Source organism: Erythranthe guttata, chromosome 3, assembly GCF_056151865.1.
Source record: "Erythranthe guttata isolate IM_541 chromosome 3, IM_541, whole genome shotgun sequence".
NCBI lineage: Eukaryota > Viridiplantae > Streptophyta > Magnoliopsida > Lamiales > Phrymaceae > Erythranthe > Erythranthe guttata.
In genome coordinates, this window is record NC_142535.1 from 17791586 (window position 1) to 17819564 (window position 27979).

General features: G+C 34.1%; 7 protein-coding genes and 1 pseudogene across 10 annotated transcripts; 3 read left to right on the top strand and 5 right to left on the bottom strand.

Moving 5' to 3' along the window:
- Positions 1–5206: 5206 nt before the first annotated feature.
- LOC105974225 (histone-lysine N-methyltransferase) lies at positions 5207–7270 on the bottom strand. Its single transcript, XM_012999291.2, has 3 exons — positions 7019–7270; positions 6183–6251; positions 5207–5612 (listed from the first exon to the last, which is right to left on the bottom strand). The coding sequence occupies exons 1-3, from the start codon at positions 7169–7171 to the stop codon at positions 5442–5444; spliced, it is 393 nt and encodes a 130-aa protein (XP_012854745.2). The 5' UTR covers positions 7172–7270; the 3' UTR covers positions 5207–5441.
- Positions 7271–10026: 2756 nt separating this feature from the next.
- Positions 10027–11769, top strand: LOC105976194 (uncharacterized). Of its 3 annotated transcripts, none has more exons than XM_088815860.1 (3): positions 10027–10143; positions 10287–10423; positions 11382–11769. In XM_088815860.1, the coding sequence occupies exons 2-3, from the start codon at positions 10374–10376 to the stop codon at positions 11611–11613; spliced, it is 282 nt and encodes a 93-aa protein (XP_088671986.1). In that variant the 5' UTR covers positions 10027–10143; positions 10287–10373; the 3' UTR covers positions 11614–11769. The 3 variants fall into 3 exon arrangements, with proteins under 3 accessions (XP_088671986.1, XP_088671988.1, XP_088671987.1); XM_088815862.1 differs by having other exon boundaries at positions 10036–10143; positions 10344–10423; XM_088815861.1 differs by having other exon boundaries at positions 10073–10210.
- A 464-nt stretch (positions 11770–12233) lies between these two features.
- On the top strand, positions 12234–14077 carry LOC148771990 (protein GET1-like). Its single transcript, XM_088815857.1, has 7 exons — positions 12234–12603; positions 12725–12804; positions 13092–13162; positions 13290–13360; positions 13438–13519; positions 13657–13706; positions 13792–14077. The coding sequence occupies exons 1-7, from the start codon at positions 12490–12492 to the stop codon at positions 13861–13863; spliced, it is 540 nt and encodes a 179-aa protein (XP_088671983.1). The 5' UTR covers positions 12234–12489; the 3' UTR covers positions 13864–14077.
- A 12-nt stretch (positions 14078–14089) lies between these two features.
- LOC105974452 (uncharacterized) lies at positions 14090–16209 on the bottom strand. Its single transcript, XM_012999558.2, has 7 exons — positions 16017–16209; positions 15761–15899; positions 15452–15553; positions 15193–15317; positions 14811–15097; positions 14635–14725; positions 14090–14472 (listed from the first exon to the last, which is right to left on the bottom strand). The coding sequence occupies exons 1-7, from the start codon at positions 16128–16130 to the stop codon at positions 14131–14133; spliced, it is 1200 nt and encodes a 399-aa protein (XP_012855012.2). The 5' UTR covers positions 16131–16209; the 3' UTR covers positions 14090–14130.
- Positions 16210–16766: 557 nt separating this feature from the next.
- On the bottom strand, positions 16767–21650 carry LOC105974383 (Ribonuclease II/R family protein). 2 transcript variants are annotated; one of them, XM_088815858.1, is made up of 7 exons: positions 21149–21650; positions 20605–20924; positions 20463–20516; positions 20314–20382; positions 18016–20121; positions 17778–17849; positions 16767–17662 (listed from the first exon to the last, which is right to left on the bottom strand). In XM_088815858.1, the coding sequence occupies exons 1-7, from the start codon at positions 21279–21281 to the stop codon at positions 17336–17338; spliced, it is 3081 nt and encodes a 1026-aa protein (XP_088671984.1). In that variant the 5' UTR covers positions 21282–21650; the 3' UTR covers positions 16767–17335. The 2 variants fall into 2 exon arrangements, with proteins under 2 accessions (XP_088671984.1, XP_012854929.2); XM_012999475.2 differs by having other exon boundaries at positions 20599–20924; positions 21149–21642.
- A 708-nt stretch (positions 21651–22358) lies between these two features.
- LOC105974369 (KRR1 family protein) lies at positions 22359–25281 on the top strand. The gene is made up of 2 exons (XM_088815859.1): positions 22359–24392; positions 25094–25281. Exon 1 carries the CDS (start codon positions 22448–22450, stop codon positions 24347–24349), a length of 1902 nt encoding a protein of 633 aa, XP_088671985.1. The 5' UTR covers positions 22359–22447; the 3' UTR covers positions 24350–24392; positions 25094–25281.
- Positions 25282–25943: 662 nt separating this feature from the next.
- Positions 25944–26442, bottom strand: LOC148771991 (peamaclein pseudogene; annotated as a pseudogene).
- A 564-nt stretch (positions 26443–27006) lies between these two features.
- LOC105974259 (peamaclein) lies at positions 27007–27457 on the bottom strand. The gene has a single exon (XM_012999324.2). The coding sequence runs from the start codon at positions 27404–27406 to the stop codon at positions 27140–27142; it is 267 nt and encodes an 88-aa protein (XP_012854778.2). The 5' UTR covers positions 27407–27457; the 3' UTR covers positions 27007–27139.
- Between the last annotated feature and the right edge of the window lie 522 nt (positions 27458–27979).

Sequence of the window (27979 nt, forward strand, 5' to 3'; positions counted from 1 at the left end):
TCTTCAATAATAATATATATATATATACACACACAGAATTGCTAAGTTGCTTACAGATCTGGTCTGGATTTTTTAATGCATTATTTACGATGCATTATATATATATATATATATATATATATATATATATATATATATATATATATAGACACACACACACACAGCTAGTACAGTAACTTCAGGGTTAGCTCTCAAATTATGGCCACCAACCATCTATCTTGTTGGTCTGGTTCAGACACAACCTCTTGAAAGATTCTTATTAAATATATATAAACCCTAATTAAATTAAGGCATGTACAACAAAACTTCCCTGCAAATTAATTTTTAACATTCTTTAAATTTGTTGCCTATTTCATTAGAAACACCAAATATATCTACGTATATACGTACTTGTATCTAATTTCTTTAATACACTTTAAATAATTAGTTACTGAACCCAGTCTAACAAGATCCAAATCAAGAATCGGCGCTCTCAATTAAAAAAAAATCATAAATCAACTAAGAAAAGTAAGATTCGCGGGATAATTAATTAACCAATTGAAATTCCCGAGTTCACATCTCTATAAATATTCCATCACTCTCATCGTTTTGAATTAGGCGAATTTTTTGAATCATCTGAATTCTGTATAAATAATAAATAGATGACCCGATCGTCGAAGAATTTCATCGGGAACAAGCCAAATAATTTTTAGTGTCTTGTAGTTCTTACATTCTTACTATATATGATGAAAACGTAAGTTATATTTCCAATTGTGCAAAGTTACAGCAAAAGTTAAAAACCCTAATAAATGATAAATCAATAATGCCAAAAATTGCATACATAGTTACATAACTTGGATCCTGTATAAATATTAACTTGGAAATCATCAAATTGAAAGTTCAGTTGCTTATAAGATTCGGCATAACAGTTAAAATAAATTAACTTAATAACCGTAACACTTCAGTTACGTACTATAATAAGGATTAGTAATTAATTATTTGAGATTAATTAAATAAATAAATATTAGATCAGGTCACACTAGCTCCATATAGCATCAGCCTTGCCGGCTGGTCCGGCTCGGCCACCTCAGCAATGCTCCTTCTTTTGTTTAATTGTGTGTGAATACGTATGTGATGATATATGTATCGTAAGTACTGTACGATGTCGACATAGTTTCTATTTTGATAATTTAATTCTAGACGATGTATTGCACGGTTCTACATATAATTAATTTGGATGTATTTATTTATAATTATTATTAAAAAAAATTAATATTCTTTGGAGTTCTAATTTTGGTTTTAGTATATACTTTCAATAATTATATGTTCACTTTGGATATATGCAAAAATTAAATAAATCACATAAAAGAAAAGGGCCACTTTTGTTTTTTCAAATGTTGCAATAATTTCTCCTTAGGAAGAATAAGTTAAAAGACCTCATTTTGGTAGTATATGAAGCTGAAATGTTGGTGTTTCAATTTTTACTAATACTGTTTTGATTTTGAATGTGATTTTGACCAATTTTGGCAAAATTCGAAATAAGAAAATTGTAGTCCTTTGAGTTAGCTTTTTATTCAAACTTGAACCAGCTAGATTGGACGTCGTATGACAAAATTATCCATGAATGAATTAAGTTTTAAATTTTAGATATCTCAAAACACTAAAGTTGTGAGAATAGTTCATTGACTCATTCATATCTTTCTCATCTGAAATTCAATGTGATTCAAATTGTATAAGAACGCTAATTTAGAGAACTTCATATTCCACGTTTTGAATTTTGCCAAATTCAGCCTCCTAAATGGTCAGACTCATATTAAAAGTCGATACATTATTATTCAAACTGAAACGACATATATCACACCCATAAAACTCAAATTTTAGGAAATTGTTTGATGGAAACAATTAATTTTAAAATATCAAGAAATGAATGTCTCCCTAATATGACAGATTCAATCACATCTTTGGCCCCAACAAAGGAATCATTATCGAAAACCAATCAAAAAAATTAGAATAAATAAAAAAAAATGATGGTATATTTAGGAAATAATTTATTGTGGTTCAATTCCTAATTGGTTGATTATATTGATTCAAAAGTTAGTGGAGTTCAAGTACATTTAATTCAAAGACTAGTCAAAGGTGTTTCACTATCATAAAAAGTGGTTCTATTGTCTCATTATACACCTAAAACACCTTCACATATTTAATATTCATATTCAATAAGTTAAATTTAATTTTAATTTATTCAAATTTTGATCTTGCTAGGTTACCATCACTTGAATTAGTTAGAGAAAACCATGATTAAATCTTCATTTTTTTTTGTTTGAGTTAGTCAAATAAACATTTAAATAAAAATAATTGTCGTTTTATTCGTAAATAATGACAAATTATTGTAATTATGCAAGAAAATATAATTAATTTATATTTTATTTTAGAAAGCTAAAAAAACTTACATGAGGTTTTTGTTTAACAACAGTAACACAATATTTTTTTTTTATGAAATGATATTGAATGTAATAAATTCAATTAAATAATCTAAAATGTATTCATCAAATGTCACTTCACAATGTACACATCACAAATGACATGAGAAAAGTGAAATACAAAGTCAAATCCTTAAGTCCTAACCTATCACAACTAATCGCCTGCAAAACTACTAATTAAAATAAATTTTACTTTTGTCAATTTAAAAATCTAATTTAAAGTTATATGTTGCATCAAATACTATTTTTGAACATTTTTATAGTTCGCAACTCAGGATATACGGTTCGTAGGTGCTGCACTCGGTAAGGTACCCGAGTGATTTTGAACCGTTGATCTACACATAATAGCACACATATATATGTGTGTGTGCTCAGTGAATAACATTTACTTCTTAAAATCATTCGATGTGTTATACCAGATGTAGCATCGCATAGGTCGAATAATATTTACTTGTACAGTTTAGATCTCTTATGGTCTACTTCTCAATTAGTAATTTTGAGAATACATAAATATTGACCAAGATCATATAGATTATCAAAATTTAATCAATTGAAATTAATGATTTAAAAAAAAAAAACAAAGAAAATAGAGATGAGATGTGCGCCGTCAATTTCTTGAGTTGTAGCTAATAAATAATCCAACGGCCGGCATGTATTCTGTGAATGGAGCACGCCCGTTGGTAGAGGCACCAATTATTTTTCTGTCTTTTCTTTATCAAATTAATATTGTATATCGTATTTTTCAAGTTTCCGGGTTTTCGAGTTTCGAATTCGAATTCGATTTTTTTTTTTTTTAATATTTTTGCACGGTAAGAAGCGTCTTGATGGAAATTACGATTAATATTTGGTTCTTATTTAAGTCAATTTGCTCCATATAAAATAAAAGTGGTGGAGCTCGATAAGATGAATCATGAACACCCTGGATGAATGAACCTAGGTTTTTTTTTTTTTTTTACATTAAGGTGACGTTATAATTCCAATAATTAATCAAGACAACTAAATTTTGAGTTTTTTCTCAAACTTGAAATTGTTTCATGACTAATTATATTTCAATAAACATAATAAAATCCAATTCCATTGATCAAAATAAGATGATAACCAATTGATTGATGCAGGCCTTTCTATGATTTCTCACCTATTTGCTTTACTTTATATATTTTTTTCTATTTTTTTTTCCAGCGACCGAAATTAAACTAATTTAAAATAATGGTGACGCAAGTCAAAAAAGGTTCTCCAATAATCGTTGTCACAGGGGTATTTATTTACTTGGAAATTATCGAAATACCTAAAAACAATTTTCATTATTTAAAATCTAATTTTTTTTGTCAACCAAAGTATAAAAAAACAGTTAATTTGACATATTCTCAGAACATTCTCCAATGAAAAAGGAGGAGATATTATTTTATATAGACTTCACTAAATAATAAGCAACTCCCAAATAATAATTATTTTTTATTTGTCCTCAAACGGCTCTCTCCGACAAACTTTTGTTTTTCTTTATTTAAGGATTAAACTAATTTTCATGTATAATTACGTTTCAGTCCATTTAAACAAGCTCGATGCATTATTTGTTATATATCCCTCCCGTAAGTCTAAATAACTTATAAATCTATGGTATTAGTAATTACAAATATTCCTTTAAACCTAACATAATATTACTGAAATGAATGATTATGTCTAAATTACCGTTTTATTAAACAAACAAACTGTGAGTAAATTACAGATACACCTCTTATGTAAGACAAAATATTACATTTACCCCCTTATGGGCATGAGATTTATATCGAATATTCTATGAAATCTTCTGATTCCGCTTATCGTAAGGGTGTAACTGTTAGACGAATCAATAGTTGAGAGGAGTATTTACCATATAGATGTGTAAGTTATTCGGTCATACTTCAGGGGGTTCCTGTAATTTATCCAATCTTTACCATGCCCGAGAAAAAAAAACAGTTTTTCAGAGAAACAAATAGCTAATTAAAGATTGGAGAATTTTTTTTTTTTTTAATTTTCTAAAATAAAATTGGGATTAATTAGTAGTATAACGTGGGTATAGCTGGCTTAATTACTCATATTAATATATTATACTGCTTAATTTGGTTGTTTAGGATGGAATGACACATAATTATGGTTCTGTTTAGGAAACAGGCAGCAAATAATTGCAGGAAGTTAATTATTCCTAACACGACACTGGGAGCTTAAGGGGCTTTGTTTTTCTCAATGGACTCATTAAAAGTTAATTACGTGCTTAATTAATTAATTAACTCGTATACAAACAAAGACTAAGACTCTAGTTAGTGTGTTCTTTTCCACTAACTTTTGCCACTTAGTATTGTTTCTGCTGCGTTACGCTAATTTAGAAATTTATATTACAACCATGGCCACCATCATTATTACACTCAAAACGTCATGTTAGTATTGCTGACGTCATCCATTTTTTTCCCCTTTTAAAAAAATAAAATAAAAATAAGTATGATTATTCAATTGTCTAAAGAAAACAATTAGCAAATGGCATGTGATGTTAAAACTTAAAATTAGGACCACATTCCCACCTTACCATGAAACTCTATATTTTTGGACCTTATACTATAAAAAAATATTTCCCTAAGATTATACTGAATGTCGAAAATCTCCTCGTTTATTCTTATTTATTTATTTACTAATTAATTCTAATCTTTTTACAAGTTGAGAAGTAGGGGGACGAAGTATATAAATCTTTCAATCTGCTTCTGTTACTAAAAAAAAAATTAATAATAATCTCAATATATTACTTTTATAGCCCAAGAGGGACAGAGCCCAATATTAAGTTCGGTATGGCCCACCACCAAGGGTTTTAATTGAGGCTACCATAATGTAAGAAAGCCCCTTAAAAGTAATTGGATGAATCAGACTGTTATTACAAAACTAGATATATGTGTATGTATTGAAGAGAGCAAGAATCCTCGTTTCGACAGACATACGTATAGTGCATTATACCACGAATTATAATTGGTCGTATAATTTAAGAGAACCTTGGATTTCTTTGGCGGCTGTTATAGCAGAATCTCTTCGGTTGACGATTCGTTCCAGCTCATCGACCTTTTCGGACAAGGAGGTGACACAAGAATTGCTTGAGTCGACCAATTTGTTTGCGGTTTCAAGTGCAGAACAGAGCTACAAATACAGTAAACAGTGGAAAATCATTAGCAAATACCAAGACTGTGACAATATGAATTGACATATAAACGACAAAAAGCTAAACACTACTCTGCAATTCATGTGTTAACTAAATAGCCAATAACAATTGAACCACCGCAGAAAAGATAAAAAAACAATTACGAGGCTGAGGAACATATAAGAGGAAGAAAGTCGAAAATCTCAAAAACATGCAATAAGTTTCAATTTTTTTTTTTTTTTTTTTTTTTTTTTTTTTTTTTTTTTTTCTGAAATATTTAACGGCAAATGGTTTGTTAAAAAACCTTCAAATAAGCAACAGGAAAAACATATATTTGTGCCGACATATGACATACTAATAATAAGGCCTTGTTTGGTTGCCAAGATAAGATTAGATAATCTAATAAAACTGAATTATATTATTGGAACCTTGATGATCCAATAAAAAACATGCCTACAAGGGAAGATAACATAATATTTGTGGGTCGAAACATTTAACAAAGTCCAATTATCTAGTTAATCAGGGCAAATCTCCCCAACCAAACGAGGCCTAAGAGTGCAGTATTGTACCTTCAGTGTAAGAGCTGTCCAAGAGTGGTCTCCACCCTCAAGTGCCCGTTTCAGTTCATTGAAGTTTTCCTGGCAAAAACGTAATTAGGTCAAATAAAGAAGCTAAACTTCATTTGTTGCAGCAAGTATCAATACTAGGAGGTGTATTACCCTCCGATAATCTCTTTACGTAATGTAGAATATGGTTTTTCTTAAAGGTGGGTATTTTTTAATTACGCGGAAAAAAAAAACCGAAACCAGGCGTTTAAAAGACGATCATTCATCCAAACCGAAAGGTTCGGCCTCCTACTATTACAAAAATATTCAAAATTACCATCCTAATCACTTCAATGTTACTTCCCCAATTTGACCAATTTTTTGTACTGATTCGGAAAAACGAAATCAGGCGTTCGAAAGACGATCATAATCATTCATCCAAACCAGCAGGTTCGGCTTCCTTATATTACAAAAATATTCACAATTACCATCATAATCACTTCAATTAACAGTTGTTTCTTCCCCAATTTGATCAATTTTTGGTACTGATTCGGAAAAACGAAACCAGGAGTTCGAAAACGATCACTAATTCAAACCGAATGCTTGGCCTTCCTTAGATTAGAGAAACATTCAAAATTACAATCCCAATAACTTCAATTAACAGTTTTTTCATCACCAATCCAATCAATTTTGGTACTAATTCACTAAAGAATATCAACAATCCATTCAAATTAATACGGATTACAATCCATAAGCAGAATTATTCAATAATCCAGAACAAATCCCTCAAACAAAAACATTTCCAGATAATTCACGAAGAAATTCAGACTTGTTTGAAGTGGATGGTGGAAAGAGATTACCTGGAAGAGCTTGGGGATATCAGATGGCGGCAGCTTAGAAACGTCGGCGGCGTCGGATGGTGGCGCGTGGTCGTGGGGACCGCCGGAAGTTTCTTCTGCGACGTCGTTTAGCAGATCGCTGATGCACAACAAGGGACCTCCAACACCCCTCATCCCCCTTCTGCCGCGTGAATGTCACGCTCCCTGTGTGCAGGTGGTTGTTATACTCAATTGTCGCTAAGCTGCATTAGCGCTTTTTGGATTACTTCATTTTATTCCTTACACTTAAATTAGTAGAGAATTTTGATATTAGGGCTTGGCCCAATATAAAGGTTGGCCTGGTTCTAAATATTGTTAATTTTCCAGGGTTCCAAATTATTATTAATTTATTTAATTTTTCGGTAAAAATAAAGGGTAAATTACGGTCAGTCCTCTGAGGTAAGGACAAATTATAAAAAAACCTCTTATATTAAGTAATTATAATCATCCCTTATAACTATGAATCTTCTTACATGTCCACAGTTATGGTGTCAAATTCAACATAATCTTCTAGATTTCGTGAAATGTTCTCTAGTTTGTACTCGTTTTAGGCAAAAATGTAGTTTCGGATGCACCACAATCTGATATTTACAAGTCAAGAGTCACATTCTATGATCAACTTGCTTCAAAATGTGCAGCTCGATGGTAAAATGGGTATAAACTGAAAAATCTAGAATATTCCACTAAATTTGGCATCTCAAAGGGTAGATGTGTAAGACGATTCATAGAGGATGGTGGTTGTAACTACCCAAACATTAGAGATTTTTTCGTTATTTAATCTTACCTCAGAAGAGTTCAGTAGGGTAGTCGTAATTTACCCAAAAATAAAAGAAAAAAAAAATTCGTTGACGTAATTTTCTACCTATGTCGGTCTGATTTTTTTTCTTTTTTATATTAATATTTTTATTTTTTAGGTAACTTTTGGATTTTATTTTTGGGATTATTTTGTAGACCAGACCCCTTCATTTCCAAATTATATAGAACTAACTACCAAGTGGATTACACTCTAGGGGAAACCCCCTCATTTCGAAAATATTTTAACATACCCCCCTGGGCTACCATGAAGTTCCTATAATACCCTTCTAAAATCAGTTTTAAACCCTAGTCACTCACGGTCTCTCCCTTCTTCTCCCAGATTCAAAATCCCGCCTCCACAAACCTCCCACCGGCGAAATTGCTTCCCGGAGCCATAACTCTCTCTCCGGTGGTCGGAATTCGATGGTTTAACTACCGTTGGATTCCTCTCGTCGAGCTCTTTCTTTTGGTTGCGATTTTATTCAGTTTCGAGTGCGGATCTGTTTCTGCAATTTTTTTTCTTTCGAGGATGGTGGTCTTGCCGGAGCTTTATTTTGTGTTCCACCCGTCGAAATTTGACGGGTCACCCACCGTTGGATTCCTCTCGTTGTGATCTATATTTTGATGGTAATTTCGTTTATTTTTATATTTTCAGATTTATTTCTATATTATTTAGCATTTGTGGCGGAACCGTGGGTGGTTATTAGCGGCGTCTAGGGTTTTGGTAGGAGGTGAGGGGGTGAGGAGTCACTGTCTGTTTTGATTTAAAATTTGTATCATTGCCCAGCAATAACCTCTCTCTCCATTATGTAGCAATAACCTCTCTCTCCATTATGTAGCATTTGTTGATTTTTTGAGTGTTTTGATGTTTTTCTTCAAATTTTGTTGATTTGCACTAAAGTAATTTCTTTTTGTTTTGATTTTGCAATTGCAGCTTAATGAAGCCATTGATCCTTTCCTTGAAGGTGTCAAATTTTTTTTTTGAAGTTACATCTGATTTGTATAACAAACTGTATACATTACTGTACGTTACTATAGTAACATGTAGTTACATATGCGTATATTTGTGTATTTTCGATTTGTTTTTTATTGGCTCTGATGTGATTTATAATAAAAATATTGAAATTTGTAAATTTTTGTTGGGGTTTTACGAATTTATTTTGTATAGTCAGTATTCGTGTGTGTACACAATTGATCGACTATAAACATGGAAAAAAAAAAACGAACATAACTATGAATTACTATAGGTACTATAGTTACATGTAGTTATTTTCAGTATTGTAAACATATTGTTTTGAAAATTAAAAAAGAAAAATTACACAAAAAAATTAAGAATTTTTTTTTTAATTTAAAAAGAAATTAAAAAATTAAAAAATTAAAAAAAATAAATATATATATATTTAACAAACAGGTTTATAAAAAAATAATAATAATAATAAATAAATCAGCGAAAATGATAAATGCAGGACCATATATGCTGATGCAGTTTGGCCGAAAATTGCATATAAGGGTAGTATAGTACTTTCGCTTCTCCAGGGGGTATGTCAAAGTATGATTTGGGCTTGGGTTTATCCCTAGTTTATTTGGTGGCTAAGGGTATGTAAAATAACCCCTTTATTTTTTTTTCTATTTTTCATTGTCTTATTATTACTGGGATTAATTAATTTTTTTTCGTATCTTTTAGTTTATACATTATTTATAATGAAAATAGGATATTTATAAATAATAGTATTTATTATAACTTCTAAGCCGTGTATCACGAAAATTTATAACTTCTACGCTTTTTGCACACATTTCATGTCCGACACTCGAATAAGCTTGTCGGACACCTTGTGGACCATTTTGTAATATTTAAAAAGTTAGAAATTTATTTTGAATATGTTTGTATTAAACTAAATTTTAAAAAAATTATATATAAATAAAAACTAATAAATGTTTATATCGCAAGTTTATAAATATACCGCTATATTTTTAATATGTACACGTTTCCCCCAAACTCCCATATCCTCATTTTTCGGACATGTCGCATGTTGTTTCGTGTTTCCGTTTTCCCGTATCACCGATTTTATGTCCGTGCTATTTGTCATTGATTATTTTCTCAAAATAAAAATAGAATATAAATTTAATTTTGATACATAAAAAGCCCAACTAATATTGGGCTAAAATAAAGCCTAGTCCAAAAACTACTCTGAAAAGGCCCAAATGACTGAAAACCCCTCCAGGCATCTTTGTTCATAATTGCACCTGATTTTCAGAAAATGCTTCTCACACTACGACGTCGTTGAACCCCTCTCTCTCTCTCTACTTCAGAGGTATTTGTCCCTTTTCTTTCTTCTTTCAATTGCCCATGAATTATTGACTTGAAAAGAACACATTTTGGTATGTGGGTTTTTGTATATTGCACAGAACTAATTATGATTACTTCCAATTTTTTTTTTAATTTTTTTTTCTCTAGGTGGTGGATTGGCTATAATTTTGTTTTGGCTGATGCGATTAAGATCTGGTGGGGAAGGTGAAGAAATCAGTGAAACTGTAATTGTAGATGTCTGGAAACGAGGAAGTGAAACAATTGAAAGATTGCTCTGTATCAAAGTTCGTATTCCTTTTCTATCTCTGTTTTATTTTGGGTAAATTACGAAAAAGCCCCTCTTTTTTTGGGTAATTACAACAATCCATCAACCATGAATCTTCCTACATGTGTCCGCCCTTGCGGCGTTAAATTTAGTGGAATTTTCTAGATTATGTTGAATATACTCCAGTTTGCGGCCATTTTATCTTGTTCGAGCTCCACATTTTGAAACAAGACAATCATATAATGTGTCTCTTTACTTGTAAATATCAGATTGTGGTGCATTAAAAACTGGATTCTTGCACAAAACGAGTACAAATTAGAGATATTCCACGGATCGTAGAAGATTATGTTGAATTTAACACCATAATGATGGATGTGTAGGAAAATTCATACTTCAGGGATAGTTGTAATTACCAAAACAAGAGGTTTTTTTTTCGTAATTTGACCTCACCTCACGGGTGGTCGTAATTTACCTTTTGTTTTTGTACATTTTGAACTTACTTATTTTTTACCGTTCATGATGAGTTGCAAAATGTGTTTCTACGATTTCGAAATCACTAATCTACTGCGCGTACCCAATGTTTGTGATGGCTGAAATGTGCTATTGCATCGAACAATTTCAAAATTCATCAACCGTTGTTGTAGGAAACCATCTTGTGCTTTGTACCGAAGCGAAGTTCCCGTTCATATTTACCATATTGTTTGAGTGAATTATTTAAGGATAATATATTATATCACAGCTTCTAATCGAGTAAAGTTCGATATGATCACCACGAACGAAAAATGTAAGTACAACCCGTATCAACTAACGGGCTCGTTTGATAGTCTTGATATATTACCTAATCGAGGCCTAGTGCATGTACTAGATAGTTCGTTGCATGAATGTCGATTCTTGATATCTATCTAGTATTTGTTATATACTCGATTTTTTTCATTTTTCTATGAACTGAAATTTCTGTTTACACGAACGTTTTGCAGTGCATTGGGCACGTGGGTATTTTCGGTGGCTGGTGCTCTGATAGCAATACCGGTGGGTATTAAACGGAAATCTCTTGCACCGCTTGTCTTCTTTGGGACAACTGGCACAATGCTCGATATTATCATGGGAGTTACTGCCTGTGAAAGGGAACACGCCGAACGGCAAATGCAGCTTTTGGAAGCTCAAAATTCTGCTTCTTCGGCTGCAGCCAACGACGGTGACGAGTTTTGACGAAGTTTAATTAAATGCAATTTAATTAATTATCCTCAAATTAGTTTGTCTTAATTTGTAAAAGACCAATGGCCGGGGATTATAAGCTGTAAATTGAGATTTTTACATGTTGATTTTCCATTCTGAATTTCAATAAAGTGTAATTACGAAAAAAAACCCATTCTTTTTTATAAATTACATCCAACCCCTGCTGTTTATAAATTTCTTACACCCACCCCCTTCAAAAGGGTGTTAATGTAAGAAACCTATAAATTGCAGGGGTGGATGTAATTATAGAAAAATGAGGGGTTTTTTCGTAAATAAAACTTACTTCAGGGGTGACTGTAATGTACCCCTTCTTTTTTTGGTCCTTATTTTTTTCATGACTGAAAGTTGTGTTTTAAATATTTGTCGCATATCAGATTCAGATGAATGAATGAGATTTAATTCAGCCAAATATCTTAACCATAATGCACCTGTTTTTTTAAGGTTAAACTTACATTACTAGCCCCATTTTTTTTTAATCGAAATTAATTAATTAATACTATATATATATATATATATATATATATATATATATATATATATAAGTCAAATTAATTAATTATCGATTCATCTAAAGGAATTTTACCGTTCACAATAAACACGCAGTTTTTTTTTTTTTTTTTTTTTTAACCATTTCTTCCTCCTCACAGAATTCCTAAATTTGGATTATCTGTTCCAATCTCCATCTTCATCTCTTTCTCTCTCTTCTGTGGCGTAAAGGCTACATACAACTCATTGATTTACCAAGACGGCATCGATCTGAAATTCTCGGAGAAAAATTATAAACAATTTTTTTAATTTTTATTTTTGGGGAAGAAATTGAAACGGAAAAAGGAAGAACAGAAGAAGAAGATGACGGAAGAAAACCTAACGGAGCACGGCAAGTCGTTGGCAGCTCCGGCGATTTTCATCCTCGTTTTCTCTCTCCACTTCGTCTCCAAATACCTCGAATTCCACAAAAAGAAGGTTCTTTTTTTTTTTTAATTATTATTTCTGTTTTTTTTTTCTCGATGTGAATATCGGCATTTATCAGAAATTAGGTTATTGTTGTTGATAATTTTGTTTTTTTCTCTTTTAAATTGTGAAGAAAGGATCGATGAGTGAATTGGACGTTCAATTGCGAGCAGAAATTAAGCAGCTTTTGAAGGAAGCTAGCTCTTTGACGCAGTGAGTGCGATTATATTTAATTACCGTATGTTTTTCGTTTGATTTTGATGTATTAGATAAAAAAAAAAAAAAAAAACTCTGATTTAATCTACCTGTGTTTGATGTTGGAAGTCATTCTATTTAGTTTTATATCGTTGGCTTATTTTTTTCGACGGGAAAAAGCTATTAATGCCGAGTGGATAATCAAAATTGAAACGTAGCGTTTAACATCAATCGTTTCGGATTCGTTGAGTTTCACCACCTCTGGTTATTTATTGAAGAATCGATTTTCCTTTGTTGATTCTCAGACCTTCAACATTTGCACAAGCTGCAAAACTAAGAAGAATGGCCGCAGCGAAGGAGAAGGAACTTGCAAAAAGTATGATTTTTTTTTTTGGTTTTTATTTAAGTGCAACGATATTCGTGTGAATCGTTATTTAGAGTGTTTTTTTACGTGTTAGAAACAATTGTTTCATTTTCTAAGTTTTGCTGATGTTTCCACGCAGATCAAGAAATGCACGACAAGGATATGAAACTGTCATTTGGCACATACGAGAAGCTCTTAACAATATCAAAGGTTATTTATTTAAATGTTTGAGAGGATCATATTGAATTTTATTTCTGGAAAGTTATTAAGTTGCTTTTTTCGGACAGGTTCTTACTTACGTTGTGCTGATTTTATGGTTCTGGAAGATACCTATCACTACAATATCTGATCAACTCGTGCAACCCTTCGGTACTTGTTTTCGTCTACCCGTTATTACATCTCGGTTTTTACTGTATATCAAATTTCACTTCCATAATTCCAGTAAATACATATTTGAAATTGCGTTAAGCTTCATATTTATATATATAGTCCACTTATTTTTGCAGGTAAGCTGCTTTCTTGGAGATCGGGAGCATATTTGAAAGACAATGTTGTGGTAATAATATCTGTACTTCATTTTTTTTCGTTTCTTCATAGTTTTGTTGAAAATTAAGATATGTGTATATTATATGCCCGTGCAGGTTGGAATCATACCATGGTTGATTGTATCCACGAGGGTTAGTAGATTTATTTGTAGGAAGGTTTTGGAATAAATCGAAGATTAGCGAGATGACGTATATCAGTGTTTCTCCAGTTTCTAGTTATTTCTTACACATACATACATGTTTATTTAATGTGTCTTAGCTAAATATATGTCTTTGTACAAGTTATTAGCAACGGATACGATTCAATTTTTGTATTTGTTGTTTTAGTTAAATATACGATGATATAATAAATGATGCGTTATGTGAGGTTGTTATTTGTCAATTCTGCATACACTAATATTTATTGATGAATTTATTTCGTAAATCATTCGAAATCTAGGCTGAGGGGATCGGGATTGAGACTGATACCATCTCAATTCTCCCGTTTTCCCAATCTTTATCTGTATCGACTTTTACTTTGAATTTTAAAGGGCTGTTCTTTTCATGCTGAAACAACGTTTTCAATAAAATCAACCAAATCGTGTAGAAATTTGGGTTCCCATTTCTTGATGATTCTTTTCCTTTCATTTTTGAAGCAAATGATGAACCAATTTGACAAGATCGTTGGCGTTTGTAGGAAGAATAGACTTTATCAGCAGAGATGTTTCCGAACAAAATTTCAGCTGCCTTGTTCGAGACAAAAATAGGAAGGTATTTAGAATCATCCCACACATATAACTGCACAAGAACAAATAATAAAGGCTAATGAGATGAATTCAAATATTAATTATGCAGGAAAAAATTGCCCATGTGCTAAAATTGCAAGATTGAATGTACTAAAGCATAGTGGATTATAGTTCAATGGATCGTAATATCGTATGGTAAGAAGCAAATCTGTACCAAGAAAGGTCTGTATATGGTGCCTACTACATGGAGACGATTCGAGCTTCTTTCACAGTATAAAGGAATCGTATTTTGCTCCACCTCCGACCTGCCAAAATCAAGATTACCCATCCATTAATTACTATATATAATACAACAAATTTAAAAATAAGTCACTCAATTCTTGATCATACCCAATTCTTGAATTTACTGGAATGCCACATATCTGACAGCCAGTAGTGATGAAATCATCGACCAAACAATCGTCACCTTGCGTAAATAGCCTCCTACTAATAAACATCCGTTCAGCTTCCATTTCTCGAAGATTAACCCAAGTAATCGGCAGAAATATTTCACCCACAGAAGCATGAAAATTCGCTTTACAAGAACTCTCACATTTGCATAATTCCGATAGAGATGAGCAATCTTGGGAATGAACCTCTTCGTGCAATTTCCAATTTACTCTTAGTTGCTTCCTGTGCTGAGAATTGCAACAAATGTCGGAAAATGAATAAACGAGTAATCATATTGACGAGAAAGTCGACGGAAACGGTTTGACTTAAAAAGGAGGCTCACTTCATAATAGTTCAGTACACTGCCACAGTGAGCAAGTTTAGCTCGAAGCAGCCATCCGACCACTTTCTGAAGCTTATCTCTTGTACTTATGCCCACACGACATTCATTGATCAGTTCATCTAAACCTACAGAAGAAAAAAAAAACGAAATAATAGTAAGGCTTTGTTACATAATGTGCGTGAAAAAACGCAATTTTGTTATGTTGTTTAAGCAAATAACACTATAAACACACACACACACACACACACACACAGAGTACCTTTGGATGAAACAAAGTCATTGGGGCGAACCAGACATTGCGAAGATGAACAATGTAATGCTCTAGCCTCAACTGAATCTCCAAATCTTGCAATTTTAAGATCTGTGTACGGTCAAAATCATTCGTTAAAAAAAAACAAGAAAACAGCAGATACTGATAGACAGACTAACCTAACATTAGCACTAGTCAGACAAATCCAATGCTAGTGTTACATTTGAGCAATACAATCGATTAATATCAACGAAAACCGAGACACAGAAACATCCCGATATCAACAATGATTAAAGAAAGAAAAAGGAAACAACATACTTTGGAGAAGAAACACATGACCAGATAACACTTGGGAACCCATTTGCTTCTGCCAAATGGTAATTGGGAAATACGACCTCGTTTCATCTCCCACCAAAATATCCATCCTCACCAACTCTCCATTTCTCCCTATTTTATACTGCACCGTCATAATTTATCCAACGTATACAAGAAATAATAAATTTCAGATAATCAAATCAAATTACAGTAACTACGAAGCAGAAAAGACTGCGTAAAAAATGAGGGAAAAATTGACCTGAATCGGGGTGGATTTGTGAACGAAGACAAGGAGTTGTACGTAATCGCCAATGTAAGAAGATGCTTTGCTGAGATCAATCAGTGGCCCGTACCAACCGATTGCTGCCGCCATTTTTTTCCTTCAGAGCTTACTTTTGAACTAGGGCTATGGCGCGTCGTATTTTTTCCGCCATTTTTAGAGGCTGCTATTTATTTCCTCTAATCAATGGATTAAACGACGACGTTTCATAGAGACAACTAATAAATAAACTCGCTTTCCTCTTTTCAGCGTTTCTCTTCGTTCTTTTTTACTAAATCCAATAGCCAATGAGATGCTGACACGTGGCAGAATTGTGCTATAAATAGCTGCATAACTGAATTCCCCGTTGTAAAGGTGTAAAATGTAGATCACTTTTCACATTTTGTTTCTCTTCTTCTTCGATCGAGCTTTTGATCTCGACACCATACTGTCGGCTGTTGCGCTTCTTTACTAATTCGGTTTCTCGTAGAAAGTAAAATGACTTGCTTTTGAATTTTTATCCAGATGTCGATTATGTATTTGAACTTAATTTACTAAGCAATCAGATCAAACTCATTGAAACAAACACGAATCAAACCTAAGTAGATTGATTTGTCCAACGTATTTTATCACTTTTCCAAAACGAACATGAACTCGACCCGAATTTGATTCCTTATCGAATGAAAACATCTATTTAAACATAGTCCGGTAAACAAATCAAACTCAAACAAACTTCTAAAAAAAACGACATTCGAATAAACTCAAATAGCTTTATTTGATTTTCGGCCATAGTTTCTTGATTCAACAGCTTATACATCATAATAACAAAGGCACAGTTTAATAATCTCTTACACCATAAAAGCATACCAATTGCTCAAAACAAATATAAAGAGCATCTGTCTTAAAAAGTAGCAACAAATATCTCTTTCATCAATAAACTCCCTCATACGACAGCCAAATTTACACGGAAACCAAATATAACGTTTCATCACCACCATCAATCGAGGAACACCCGACCCTAAAAAATATATCGGGCACCAAACCAGCGAAAAGTTGATCCTTTTACGAACAAATAACTCCATCTCCAACAATCAATAGTCACGATTAAACTAACACATAAAGCGACGCGAAAATAAACCAGGTTATACCGGGAAGAAGTGGCCAATAAAAAAACAACCCTTCTCCCCACAAGCAGCAGCTTATATCTAAAAACAGCCGCCGTATCTCTAAATTCTACACTTCACTAAGATCATTTTTTTTTTCCTTTTTTTTTCCGGTACCCAATTTGTGGAACACAAGCGCGAGAAAAATCCAAAATATTAATGAAAATACGAACTGACGTAAAGCCTAGCAACGATATCGAGGGGCCCATCATCACCACCGATAGCGTGGAGAGCAACAGGGATTGTCGATAGGAGATGCAATGTGAGTGGAAAAATGGAAGGTTCTAGATTATTGGTTTTCTCTATCTCCAAATCAATTGGACTAACAATCATTGCAGTTTCATCGATTGGCCTGAATTTGCTCGGGCTACCTTTCCGATTGGGTCTCTTGTGAATCGAGTGGTTGAGCAATAGCGATGACGTGGCAACGAGCCACTCGGCTTTCAGGCCTTCAACTTCGTCATAATATATGCGCTTCTCAATCTGTACAGGTAAATTTTGTCGGTTATTTACTTTTTACTGAAATAATATATATTTAATCAGCAACGGATTGTAAATTTGACAGTAGGATAATGTCGACTGAAGAAGAAATACTTACAGCTAGCTTGGAGATATATATAGACATGAACTTCGGTCCGAGACCCAATACCCTAGCCTCGGAATACAATATCTGCAGATGCAGAGCAAAGAAACAACTTTAAATTGCCCATTATTAAAATAAAATGGGAATATAAAAACAAACATATGACAACATAAAAGGAAGCAAACACAAAAGTAAAGATTTAAAAAACCCAAAACTAGATAAAAATCAACATGTAAAAAAAAAAGTAAATCACCTTTTTCCTTTTCAGCAAAGCCCACATGTACAACCTATCAATCGCATCCTTCACACGTCTGCTCGAAAGCTTCTTCTCATTACAATGAGCAGCCACAACACTTAGATTCTCCGTAGAAAAAACTCCATACTTTTTCGCCGCAACACCCAAAGCTTCTCTAGCCTCAACTGATTCGACTTCCTCTTCACAAACACTCAAACCAGTCAAGAAGAAGCCATTCACAACTTCTCGTTCGGTAAACTTCTTCCGGGACCTTCTTTTTCCCTTCCGGAAATTATCCTCCACATCAAGAACGGCAGCTAATGTACGGTGCACTACAATATCTGAATACCTCCGAAGCGGAGAAGTGAAGTGTGTATAAAGTGGTACCGCAAGAGCGTAATGGCACCACTCACCATTGTTATGCTTCAAATCACCACTGCAGAAGTAAGAAGCCAACTGCATAGGCCTAGCAGCATAAGACATCAATATATCGAATAATGATGAGTCATTCTTTAGCTCCTCTCTTATTTGCTCTAGAGAATTGTGCATGTATACAGAGGAAGAAGTATCGAGTTTCAAACCATGTTTGCCACAGAAGGCTTCGAATTCTAGAAGCTTTCGTGCATTTGGTTCGGGGTGCCTTCTTAACAGAGCACAAGATGGATAAGCTCGAGTTATCACTTCTGCAGCTGTTTTATTCGCCAAGAGCATCAACTCCTCCACGAGAAAATTCGAGTCTTTTCGCCCGGTCACCACCGTATCGTACGGTAAGCCTTCCTCATCAAATAAAAACCCAATTTTTGGGCTCTCGAGCGACAGCGCCCCACTCCTGAACCTATTCTCTTTCAACACTTTCGAAACTTCGTGAAGACATTTTACAGATTTAATAACATCACACCATTCAAATTGGCCATACAATTTAGTATTCTTGGCATCAAATGCCCCATCAATAATCTCCTGAGCATGCTCGTAAGAGAGCTTGCAAGAAGAGTGTATTACAGTACGTCCGATCCAACGGTCTAGAAATACTCCCGCAGAATCAATGTCCCAGAAGATAGAAAACGCAAGTCTATCCACACCAGGATTGAGCGATGCTAAATTATCCGAAAGCAATGGGGGCAACATTGACAATTTACGCTGCAATAAGTAAACACTTGTCGAACGAATTCTAGCATCTCCATCTAGAGGTGTATCAGGCAAAACAAAATATGAAACATCCGCTATGTGCACCCCCACCCTAAAAACACCGTTCGGCAGTCTTTCAACTGATAAGGCATCATCAAGATCACTAGCAGTGGCAGGGTCTATAGTGAAAATACACGAGTTTCTCAAATCTCTTCGACTTTGTAATTCTTCATGCGGGATTTTCCATGGGATTTTCGGAACGCACAGAAGTGCTTCGGAAGAAAAATCCGACGCATCAATTGCGTGTTCAAATAAAATTGCGGCAATCTGAGCGTCAATATCGCTACCTCTTCCGAAAGTCTGAATAACAGAAGCTTCAGGAATGTAACTTTCGTCAGGCCAATCAGCGATTTCTGCTGCGACTAGGAAAGTCTCGATAGTCAAATCACCAGCTTCCAGAAACATCCGGATGCTTCCAGGAAGATTCTCCACACAGACCATCATTTTGGTTAATTTGGGATCGTTCGGAATCAATAAAATATAGCCATCGTCAACATCGGCTTGGTGTTTGTTCTTTCTGGGGTTTCTTCTTTTGCTCTCTCGACTGTAAATCCATTGTTTCACACTCAGAAAACCGACGACATTATTCCTACGTGGAGATTTTTCCATGACAGCCACAACTCTACCGGTTGGTCGTTTTGAGGGAAGCAAACTTACTAAAGTGCACAACTTCTCCAACGTATTCATCGACTCGTATGCATCACGAGACAAACCATTATCCGAAAACCCATCTCCATAAGAAACGGGCCCATTTTCATGACAAGCACCATTGTCCTGAATAACCATGTTACTAGTGGAACATGCACTGTCACACCCTATCTGTACAAGAGCTTGATGCAGCTGCAAAGAATTGGGATTGTTCGGAATTTCGTTTGAGCCTTTCATTCGTGGCCATAATGAAGGAGGATCAATGACAATAGCAACAGTGTCGCCTTCAATCTGCAATAAATGGAAGTTGGGAATCCATAAACACAGCTCCCAAAAAATATTAAAAGCAAGTGTACAAGTTATTTCGATGATTGTATCCAAAAAAGAAACTTAGCATGTAAGTGACCACATAGAAGATAATAGATTACAATCTACAAGATGAAGAAAAATCACGAATTCTCAATAAAATTTGTAAACACTTACAGCTCTATTTTGAGCCATCATCCCACTAATAAGAACATCACTTTGTACTCCATCAATCTTGCAGTAGGCCTGAAATCAACGATATTACTGAGAACTCACATTTAATGCACAGACACGTAATTCCACGCGGAGAATTTGATAGAACAAACCTCGAGACTGTTGTGAGCATTAACATGAAAAATTGCACTCAGTAATCCACCTTCCTGCACGATAAATAACCTATTGCTGTCATAACAAGAAATAAAAAAAAACATTGAATATCTCAAAAACATATTAGACACTCACATTAGCCTCTAATCCTTTACTAACAGCTTCTGCCGACAAATGCGGAGGGTAGACTTTCCGTCGAGCGTGATTATCAACTGGCCGGGCAATCAAAATGGGCCCCACAGTATCAGGCTCTTCGTGAATCACATTCGTAACGGATGGCCGAATCTTTAGATTCTCATCTGCAACTTGTTTGTTTAAATGGACTTCAGGCATCGATCTTAAATCCACATTACATTCTATTTCCTGTTGATTATGTTCACTCGAAACTACGTGATTTGGTGAGCTGTCGTCTCCGAGCAATCTCGACTCATATGTGCATATCTCACTTGCAGAACTACAAGCTGTTTCAAAGCCACAAGTATCAGGAAAATAAACACACTCACTTGCAAAAAAACACAGTGAAAACAAATTAAACCAACAATTCGAAGAACTATCTAATACTGAAAAAAATTCCATATATGAAAACCTAATTCTATTCCCAATCCAAAATCCATACATGAAAACCCAGAGGAACTAATCAAATCTACTTGCGAAAAATTAAACATACTAAAAAAATGAAAATTACCTGAGAGAGAGCAATTCTGCTTGGATCTTCTCGATCTTCGCTTCTTCTTCTTATTATCTTTACCGCCATTATCGACGAGAAAATCTTCAGTATGCGAAGCACCCGTACTTGATTCAAAGAATATACCCCCCATATTATTATTACCCTAGTTAATTGAAAATTAAAATTGAAGAATCAATTTGGAAAACTATATGAAATCAAAGTGAATTAGAAACTAAGTTAGAGGGATCTTCCGCTTTTTAATGGAATTAAATAAATAAATTCACGGAAGAACCCTTTTTTAATTAAGAGAAAAAGGCTAAAAAAATCACAACCAAATGAAAAAATATTAGATACATGTATTTTGTGTGTATAATATATTAATAATATCTGTAGAGAGAGAAAAAAGAGAGGGTGGTGGGTGGGTGGGGAGAGAGGGAGACGAAAGGGACGTTAATCATTGGTCGGCGAAGGCAAAGAGGCGCCGCCGACTTTTTATTTATTTTTAATTAATTATTATTTCTTTTTCCATTTTCCCATCTTTTCTTTTTATTATTATTATTTTCCTACATTTTTTCTTCACTCTTTATTATTGTTCATTAGGTCATGTTGAATTTGAATTAAAAAATTTAACTTAATAATCTTTGAAGTTTTGATTCCTATTTGACTTAATTAGTGAAGAATGAAAATCATGCAAAGATAATTTAGAATGATTATAATATTCAAATACCTAGTTTTAAATATCAATTTATATATAAAAACTATTAAATCACAATTAATTCATCTAATAGAAGAAAACGCATGGTCCCCCATGATTTTAAATTTTGCAAAATTCTAGAGCTTTTATTCCCCATACAAAATTGCAACTTGTTATTAAAGAAAAATCACATTAGTTCCGTATATATCAATGGATGACAATTTAACCGGGCCCCATTGGGTGCACGTCTCGTCTAGTCCTAGATTTATCGGGTAATCCCCACCATTTTAGCTAATCGGACGGATATGTTTTTTTTAAATTTTCACCAGTAGTGGATACGAGTTTCGTATGCACCCTTACCTACCCCGTATCCAACACATTGACATATTTTGAATATGTTGAAATATTTTAGAAAATAAAATTTAAAATACTATATATCTATTAATTAATAGTGGAAAAAGTCCGGTAAGTAAGCCCAATAAGAATTTTACAATAGTGACCAAGTGGGCCTATTGGATCTTTAAAACCCAAATTCACAAATTTGTCATACCCTAACCCTAGAAAAAACCCCTAAATCGATTGACAGTGTGATTTTTTCCAAAGTTTGCATTTTTTTTCAGGCAATGGGTCGTCTACAGCTTTTCGATGACGGCGGCGACTCTCCAAACGGCGGCGATGATGACCTGTCAAAGATTGAAATCAACCACGAATTCGCCAAACGCTACGAGTACAACAAGAAGCGAGAGGAATTGCAGAAATACGAGGAGCTGAAAAAGCAGGGCCGCGTGGACTCGGAGTCCGACGACTCCTCTTCCGACGAGGAGGAGGAATTGATCAAACCGAGTAAGAAGACGGACCTCGCGTTTTTCGACGCGCTTATTAAGGTGAAAAATCAAGACCCTGTTTTGAAAGATACTGACGCAAAATTGTTCAATTCTGATTCTGAGGACGATGATGGTAGCGATGGTGCTGGTGAAGTTAAGGGGAAGCAGGAGAAGAAGCAGAAGCCAATGTATTTGAAAGATGTTGTTTCGAAGCATTTAATTGAGGAAGGCCCGGAATTTGATGATGAAGAAATGGAGAATGGGGAAAATCATGGAAATGCAAATAGAGTTAAGAGTTATAAGGAAGAACAAGATGAATTAAGGCGGCAGTTTCTGAAAGCGGTGGAAGAGGAAGAAGGGAATATCGAAGAAGGCGGAGATTTCATAAGAGTGAAGAATAGTGGGATGAGAGATGAGGAAGAGGAAGATGATGATGATGATGATGAAATTGGAGGCAAATTGGACGAGTATTTTGGCGAAGACGAGAAATTGGATGAGAATACCATGTTTTTGAAGGATTTTTTTCGGAAAAAGATGTGGATGGATGATAAAAGTAGTAATGCGCGACACGAGGACGTAGATATTTCGGAGGATGAAGAGGAGGTAGAGAAGCAAGAAGATTACGAGAGAGAGTTCAATTTTCGGTACGAGGAGAATGCCGGCGATAGGGTTATGGGCCATTCTCGAAAAGTGGAAGGTTCCGTTAGGAAGAAGGATAATGCAAGGAAAGTGCAGAGGGAGAGGAAAGAAGAGAGAATGGTGCAGGCCGAGTTCGAAAGGAAGGAAGAGCTGAAGAGAATGAAGAATTTGAAGAAGAAAGAAATCAACGAGAAGCTGCAGAAGATTAGGGAGGTGGCGGGCATCACAGAGGAGGGCGAAAACGCCTTCTTAGACGAGGACGATTTGGAGGAGGAGTTCGACCCCGAAGCTTACGATAAGAAGATGAAGGCAGCGTTTGGCGATGGGTATTACGATGCGAAAGATGTTGATCCGAAGTTTGGGAGCGATGACGACGACGAAGAAGGAGAAGATGAGATTGAGAAGCCGGATTTCGATAAGGAAGATGAGTTGCTTGGGCTTGAAAAGGGTTGGGACGAGGCGTATGAGTCTAGGGAAGGGTTTATTTCGGCTAGGCAGAGAATCTTGAAAGATAGGGTTGTGGGTGATGAAAACGAGGTTAGTGAAGATGGGTCGAAAGAAGGTAAGCGGAAGAGGAAACGGAAGCCTAGTGAAGTGGAGATGGCGTTAAAGGAGGGGCTGATGGAGGAGTACTATAAGTTGGATTACGAAGACACTATTGGAGAATTGAAAACAAGATTCAAGTACAGGCCGGTTAAAGCTAATAGATATGGGCTTACCCCAGATGAAATATTGAAGGCAGACGAGAAGGAATTGAATCAGTGCGTTCCGTTGAAGAAAATGCCTCCGTACGGGGAGCAGGAATGGAAAGTGCCTCGCAGTAAGATTATTGAGCTGAAACAGAAAATCAAGAACGTTGGTAAAGGAAGTATGCCTAATTCGGTTAATGAAGATAGGAAGGAGAAACGAGATGATGCGTTGGAATCGAATGGAGAAACGAGCAACGGTTTGTCGAGAGGTAGTAAGAGGAGACGCCGTCAAGCTGAGCTCAGACTGCCCGTTACGAGGCTTATGGCATATGGGAAAATCCCGTCTAAGTCGAAGAGTAAGAAGAAGCAGTAGTGGAGTTTCGTTGCGAGTTTCTGCAGCAACTGTTTTGTAAGAGGTACTTGTTTTACAAACAATTTTTTTTTTCGTTTTTTCCTCTTGCAATTGTTATACTTTGGTATTGAGTTATATTAACATAGTCAAAGAAGTAATTTGAAGGAAGAATGTTATAGTGAACTACGAGTTTGTAGTACCGGAGCTTGTTTAGATATTTATCGGGTTATGTACAGTATCAATGGATTTAAATTTCGAAAATGTGATGAATATAATTGTTCTTAGTCTCCTACTCGTACGTAAATATTTGAATTAGCTAACTGCAGTTTCTTCTACTCAGTATTCCCAATATAGCAGAACTCAGATTTATCCATACAGGCTTGCATCTCGATTCTCGAATCTTGATATACAATTTTTCTTTCTGTTTTTATTTTTCTTATTGATAAAATTTGTCGGTTGACGTTCTGCTACATAAAATACTCTGGAAATGAATAATTGACTGGACTATGATAACCCCGTATTTACTAACGAGAGTTTCTTCAACCCACGACATATACGTTCGTACTAGACTGTGGTTAAACCTACTGCGGTTAAAGAGTTTGTAGCAGAAGATATATTGGCATATATGGTAGTTAGTTTCAAGTATACTTCAGATTAGTTATTTACTTGCAATTTTTTTTTTTTTTTTTGCATTATTTACTAATAAACTTGAACTAATGTGTAAATTAGTTTCTTAATCTAATTCATTTTTTTTATGTGTTACAGATCAAGAACAGAGGAATGAGGGTTTGTGGTTTCTTACAGATAGTATAAGGAAATTTTTGCAGTTGAAAAGCTGCTTCCTTTTTATTTACATAGACTAATGTTGTTCTCTATATGTTCACTTGACATTTTTGCCCCTGTCAAACAATTATTGAGTTTTATTGAAATTGAGTTGGTAAATTTAATGGTTTTGTTAATTATTAATTTATTCTTCATTCCTATTTAATGGAATTTGTCATTCTCATGGTGTGTTTTAAAAAAATATAAATTGCTGATTGTGGTTTATTGGTGATGGTTTTGTCATGATTTTATAACTTGATATTTATATTTAAAAAAAGAATATTAACTAAATAAACTCGTGACTCACAAACAACTAGTGGTAATGAGCTTGAGCTCGAGCTTTGGTCGAGCCGGTTGAACTCACTTTTACAGATAATTAAGAGGGTGTTTGGCTAAGCTTATTTTAAAGAGCTGATAAGCTCTTACATCTGATAAGATGTTTTTAGAGCTGATAAGCTGTTACATCTTATTTTTACGATTAATTTTTAGAGTGTTTGGATAATGAGCTTATTTCCTATTTTTACTCATTATAAGATCTTAAATAAAAAGGTGGGGTAGAGGTACTTATTTAAAAAGATCTTATTTGCCCTCCAACAGTTTATTTTTTAAAAATTAAGATCTTTTTTAAAAAAAATTACCAAACACTTTGGAAGAACTTATAAGCTCTAAAACATCTTATAAGCTCTTTTTAACATCTTATAAGCTTAGCCAAACACCCTCTAAATCATCACACATAAGACTTGCTCTATGTCCCCCCTTTATTTCCACCCTTCAATAAAGTAACAAAACAAAATATAAATTTTGATTATAATTATTATGAATTTATGAAAGAGAAGAAGTGTTATATGTATCAAGGGCACTTTGGTCCACCCTTGGGGTTTTTCCAGTCCCTATAACAAGGGCACTCGTCCCTATTTCCGTAAGTACCCGAAGGCACACAATTGCATTTCGCGCAACAAATATGACAATATTGAAGGCACCGGTTCTGCCGACCCGCTTTCGAGCATCGTACGGCGCACTTATCCTTACAGAAGCCCGAAATATCTGACGGTGCTTCCGCCGGCCCGCTTTCTGCAAACGTAGCGATAAGGAGAAGGGCGAGGACGAGTGTGGTCGTTGTCATCAACTTCATTTTTATTTTATTTTTTTTAGAAATTAATTAATGATTGAGTTTGAGGTAATTTTTTAAGGATGATAAGAGAAGAAGAATATTCATGGGATTTTATAGGCTTTTTTTTTTGGCCATGTTGGGAATGTTGGTGTATTAATGCCAAGAAGATTTGGGTTCATGCTATTATTGTAAATTATTTGTTCATTTTTTTCTTATTTTATTTTATTTTATTTTATTTTATTTTAATTGTAAGATTGTAATGTATTTAATAGGGATTTAATTTTGCCAGACTTCTTACCCTTTTGACGCAGATTTTTTGTGTCTAATTGGAAAATTATTACTTTTTCCTTTTTCCTATCTAATAGAGATTTTACAATTTATTTAACTAGTATTTTTTGCCGGTGTAACGGAATAGTATTTCAAAATTTGAAAAAAAATATATGATAATAACATTTGTACTAGAAAAAATGTATTCATTTTGTAATAGTTCAAGAGCTTGGGAGTTCGTTATGCGTTTTATTTATTTATTTATTATTATTATTATTAATGTATAATAGAAATATAAGCAATAATATTAAAACTTCAAAAATTAAATTTCTCAGTTCGCTAATGAATTTTGTTTATTTATTATTATTAATGTAAAATACAAATATGAGCAATAATATTTAAGATTAAAAAATAGCTGAAAATTAAAGATCGGCGTTGAGAGTATTCTCGAAATAAGTAAATAAAATGAAGTAAAAAATTAATTATAAAAATATCACTACATGGTTTCTTAAGTTGTTCTAATGTTTATTGCGCACAAATTAATTTTCTTTTATACATCGTACATATGATATTTTGATATCAAAACAACAAATTACAAATTATTTGATAAGTTAAGGGCACTTAGGTTGTCCCTTCGAGTTTTTCATATCCCTATAACAAGGGCACTCGTCTTTGTTCCCATAAGTGCCCGAAGGCACACAATGACACTTCTCGCAACATATTCCGCAATACTCGAGGCACCGGTCCCGCCTCCCGGCCTTGGAGCAACGGACCTCACATCTCGTGTCGCAAAAATCCGAGCCATCATTTTCCGCCATTGCTGTCGTGGCAAGTAGAACGAGAACCATCGTACAAACAAAGATTGTCGACGACTTCATTTTTATTTATTTTTTTGCAATTTGATTCGAATTTCGATCGGAGTTTGAAATTATTTATAGAAGCTCATGTTGTTAGCCTTTTATAGGTGATGATCCACACAACAATTGTTGCAACGTAATGATGAAGTAGTGATTCTTTACTTGCAATCAATAACAACTTTTGGTAACTGACTTTTGCTTTTCTATTTCAATTGCTTTTCTATATCAACTAAAATATATTTTTAAATAATTTTCATTAATATTTTTTTTCCTTTTTAATAAAGAATATCATGTATTAAAAATGATATTGCCTCTTATATTAAAGGGCAAATTGCGACCACCCATGAACTACGGTCAAATTACTAAATCCCCCTCCTGTTTGTGTAATTACAGCCACCCCTCTCAAATATGTATTTATCTTACGAAAAGAGCCCTCAGAAGGTAAATTTAGGAATGTTAATTTAGTAAAACTGAACTGAAATTTCGGTACACCAACATTTCATACCGTTTACCGATCGGTAGATAACCGAATGACATAAATTTTATGTAAAAAAATTTAAAAAGGAGAAATCGGCTGTAATTACTCAAACAAAA

Bases quoted from the DNA above. Each gene is read 5' to 3' on its own strand.
- LOC105974225 (XM_012999291.2), bottom strand. From the start codon at position 7,171: ATGAGGGGTGTTGGAGGTCCCTTGTTGTGCATCAGCGATCTGCTAAAC. The intron at 6,252-7,018 runs GTAATCTCTTTC...CGTTTTTGCCAG, and splicing joins ATATCCCCAAGCTCTTCCAG to GAAAACTTCAATGAACTGAA. The intron at 5,613-6,182 runs GTACAATACTGC...CTGTATTTGTAG, and splicing joins GGACAGCTCTTACACTGAAG to CTCTGTTCTGCACTTGAAAC.
- LOC105976194 (XM_088815860.1), top strand. From the start codon at position 10,374: ATGTCTGGAAACGAGGAAGTGAAACAATTGAAAGATTGCTCTGTATCA. The intron at 10,424-11,381 runs GTTCGTATTCCT...AACGTTTTGCAG, and splicing joins AAAGATTGCTCTGTATCAAA to TGCATTGGGCACGTGGGTAT.
- LOC148771990 (XM_088815857.1), top strand. From the start codon at position 12,490: ATGACGGAAGAAAACCTAACGGAGCACGGCAAGTCGTTGGCAGCTCCG. The intron at 12,805-13,091 runs GTGAGTGCGATT...GTTGATTCTCAG, and splicing joins GAAGCTAGCTCTTTGACGCA to ACCTTCAACATTTGCACAAG. The intron at 13,520-13,656 runs GTACTTGTTTTC...TTATTTTTGCAG, and splicing joins TCAACTCGTGCAACCCTTCG to GTAAGCTGCTTTCTTGGAGA.
- LOC105974452 (XM_012999558.2), bottom strand. From the start codon at position 16,130: ATGGCGGCAGCAATCGGTTGGTACGGGCCACTGATTGATCTCAGCAAA. The intron at 15,554-15,760 runs GTATGTTGTTTC...GACCGTACACAG, and splicing joins TCATGTGTTTCTTCTCCAAA to ATCTTAAAATTGCAAGATTT. The intron at 15,098-15,192 runs GTGAGCCTCCTT...TGCAATTCTCAG, and splicing joins GTGTACTGAACTATTATGAA to CACAGGAAGCAACTAAGAGT.
- LOC105974383 (XM_012999475.2), bottom strand. From the start codon at position 21,281: ATGGGGGGTATATTCTTTGAATCAAGTACGGGTGCTTCGCATACTGAA. The intron at 20,517-20,598 runs GTGAGTGTCTAA...TTTATCGTGCAG, and splicing joins GTAAAGGATTAGAGGCTAAT to GAAGGTGGATTACTGAGTGC. The intron at 17,850-18,015 runs GTGATTTACTTT...CTGCATCTGCAG, and splicing joins CTTTGCTGAAAAGGAAAAAG to ATATTGTATTCCGAGGCTAG.
- LOC105974369 (XM_088815859.1), top strand. From the start codon at position 22,448: ATGGGTCGTCTACAGCTTTTCGATGACGGCGGCGACTCTCCAAACGGC.
- LOC105974259 (XM_012999324.2), bottom strand. From the start codon at position 27,406: ATGAAGTCGTCGACAATCTTTGTTTGTACGATGGTTCTCGTTCTACTT.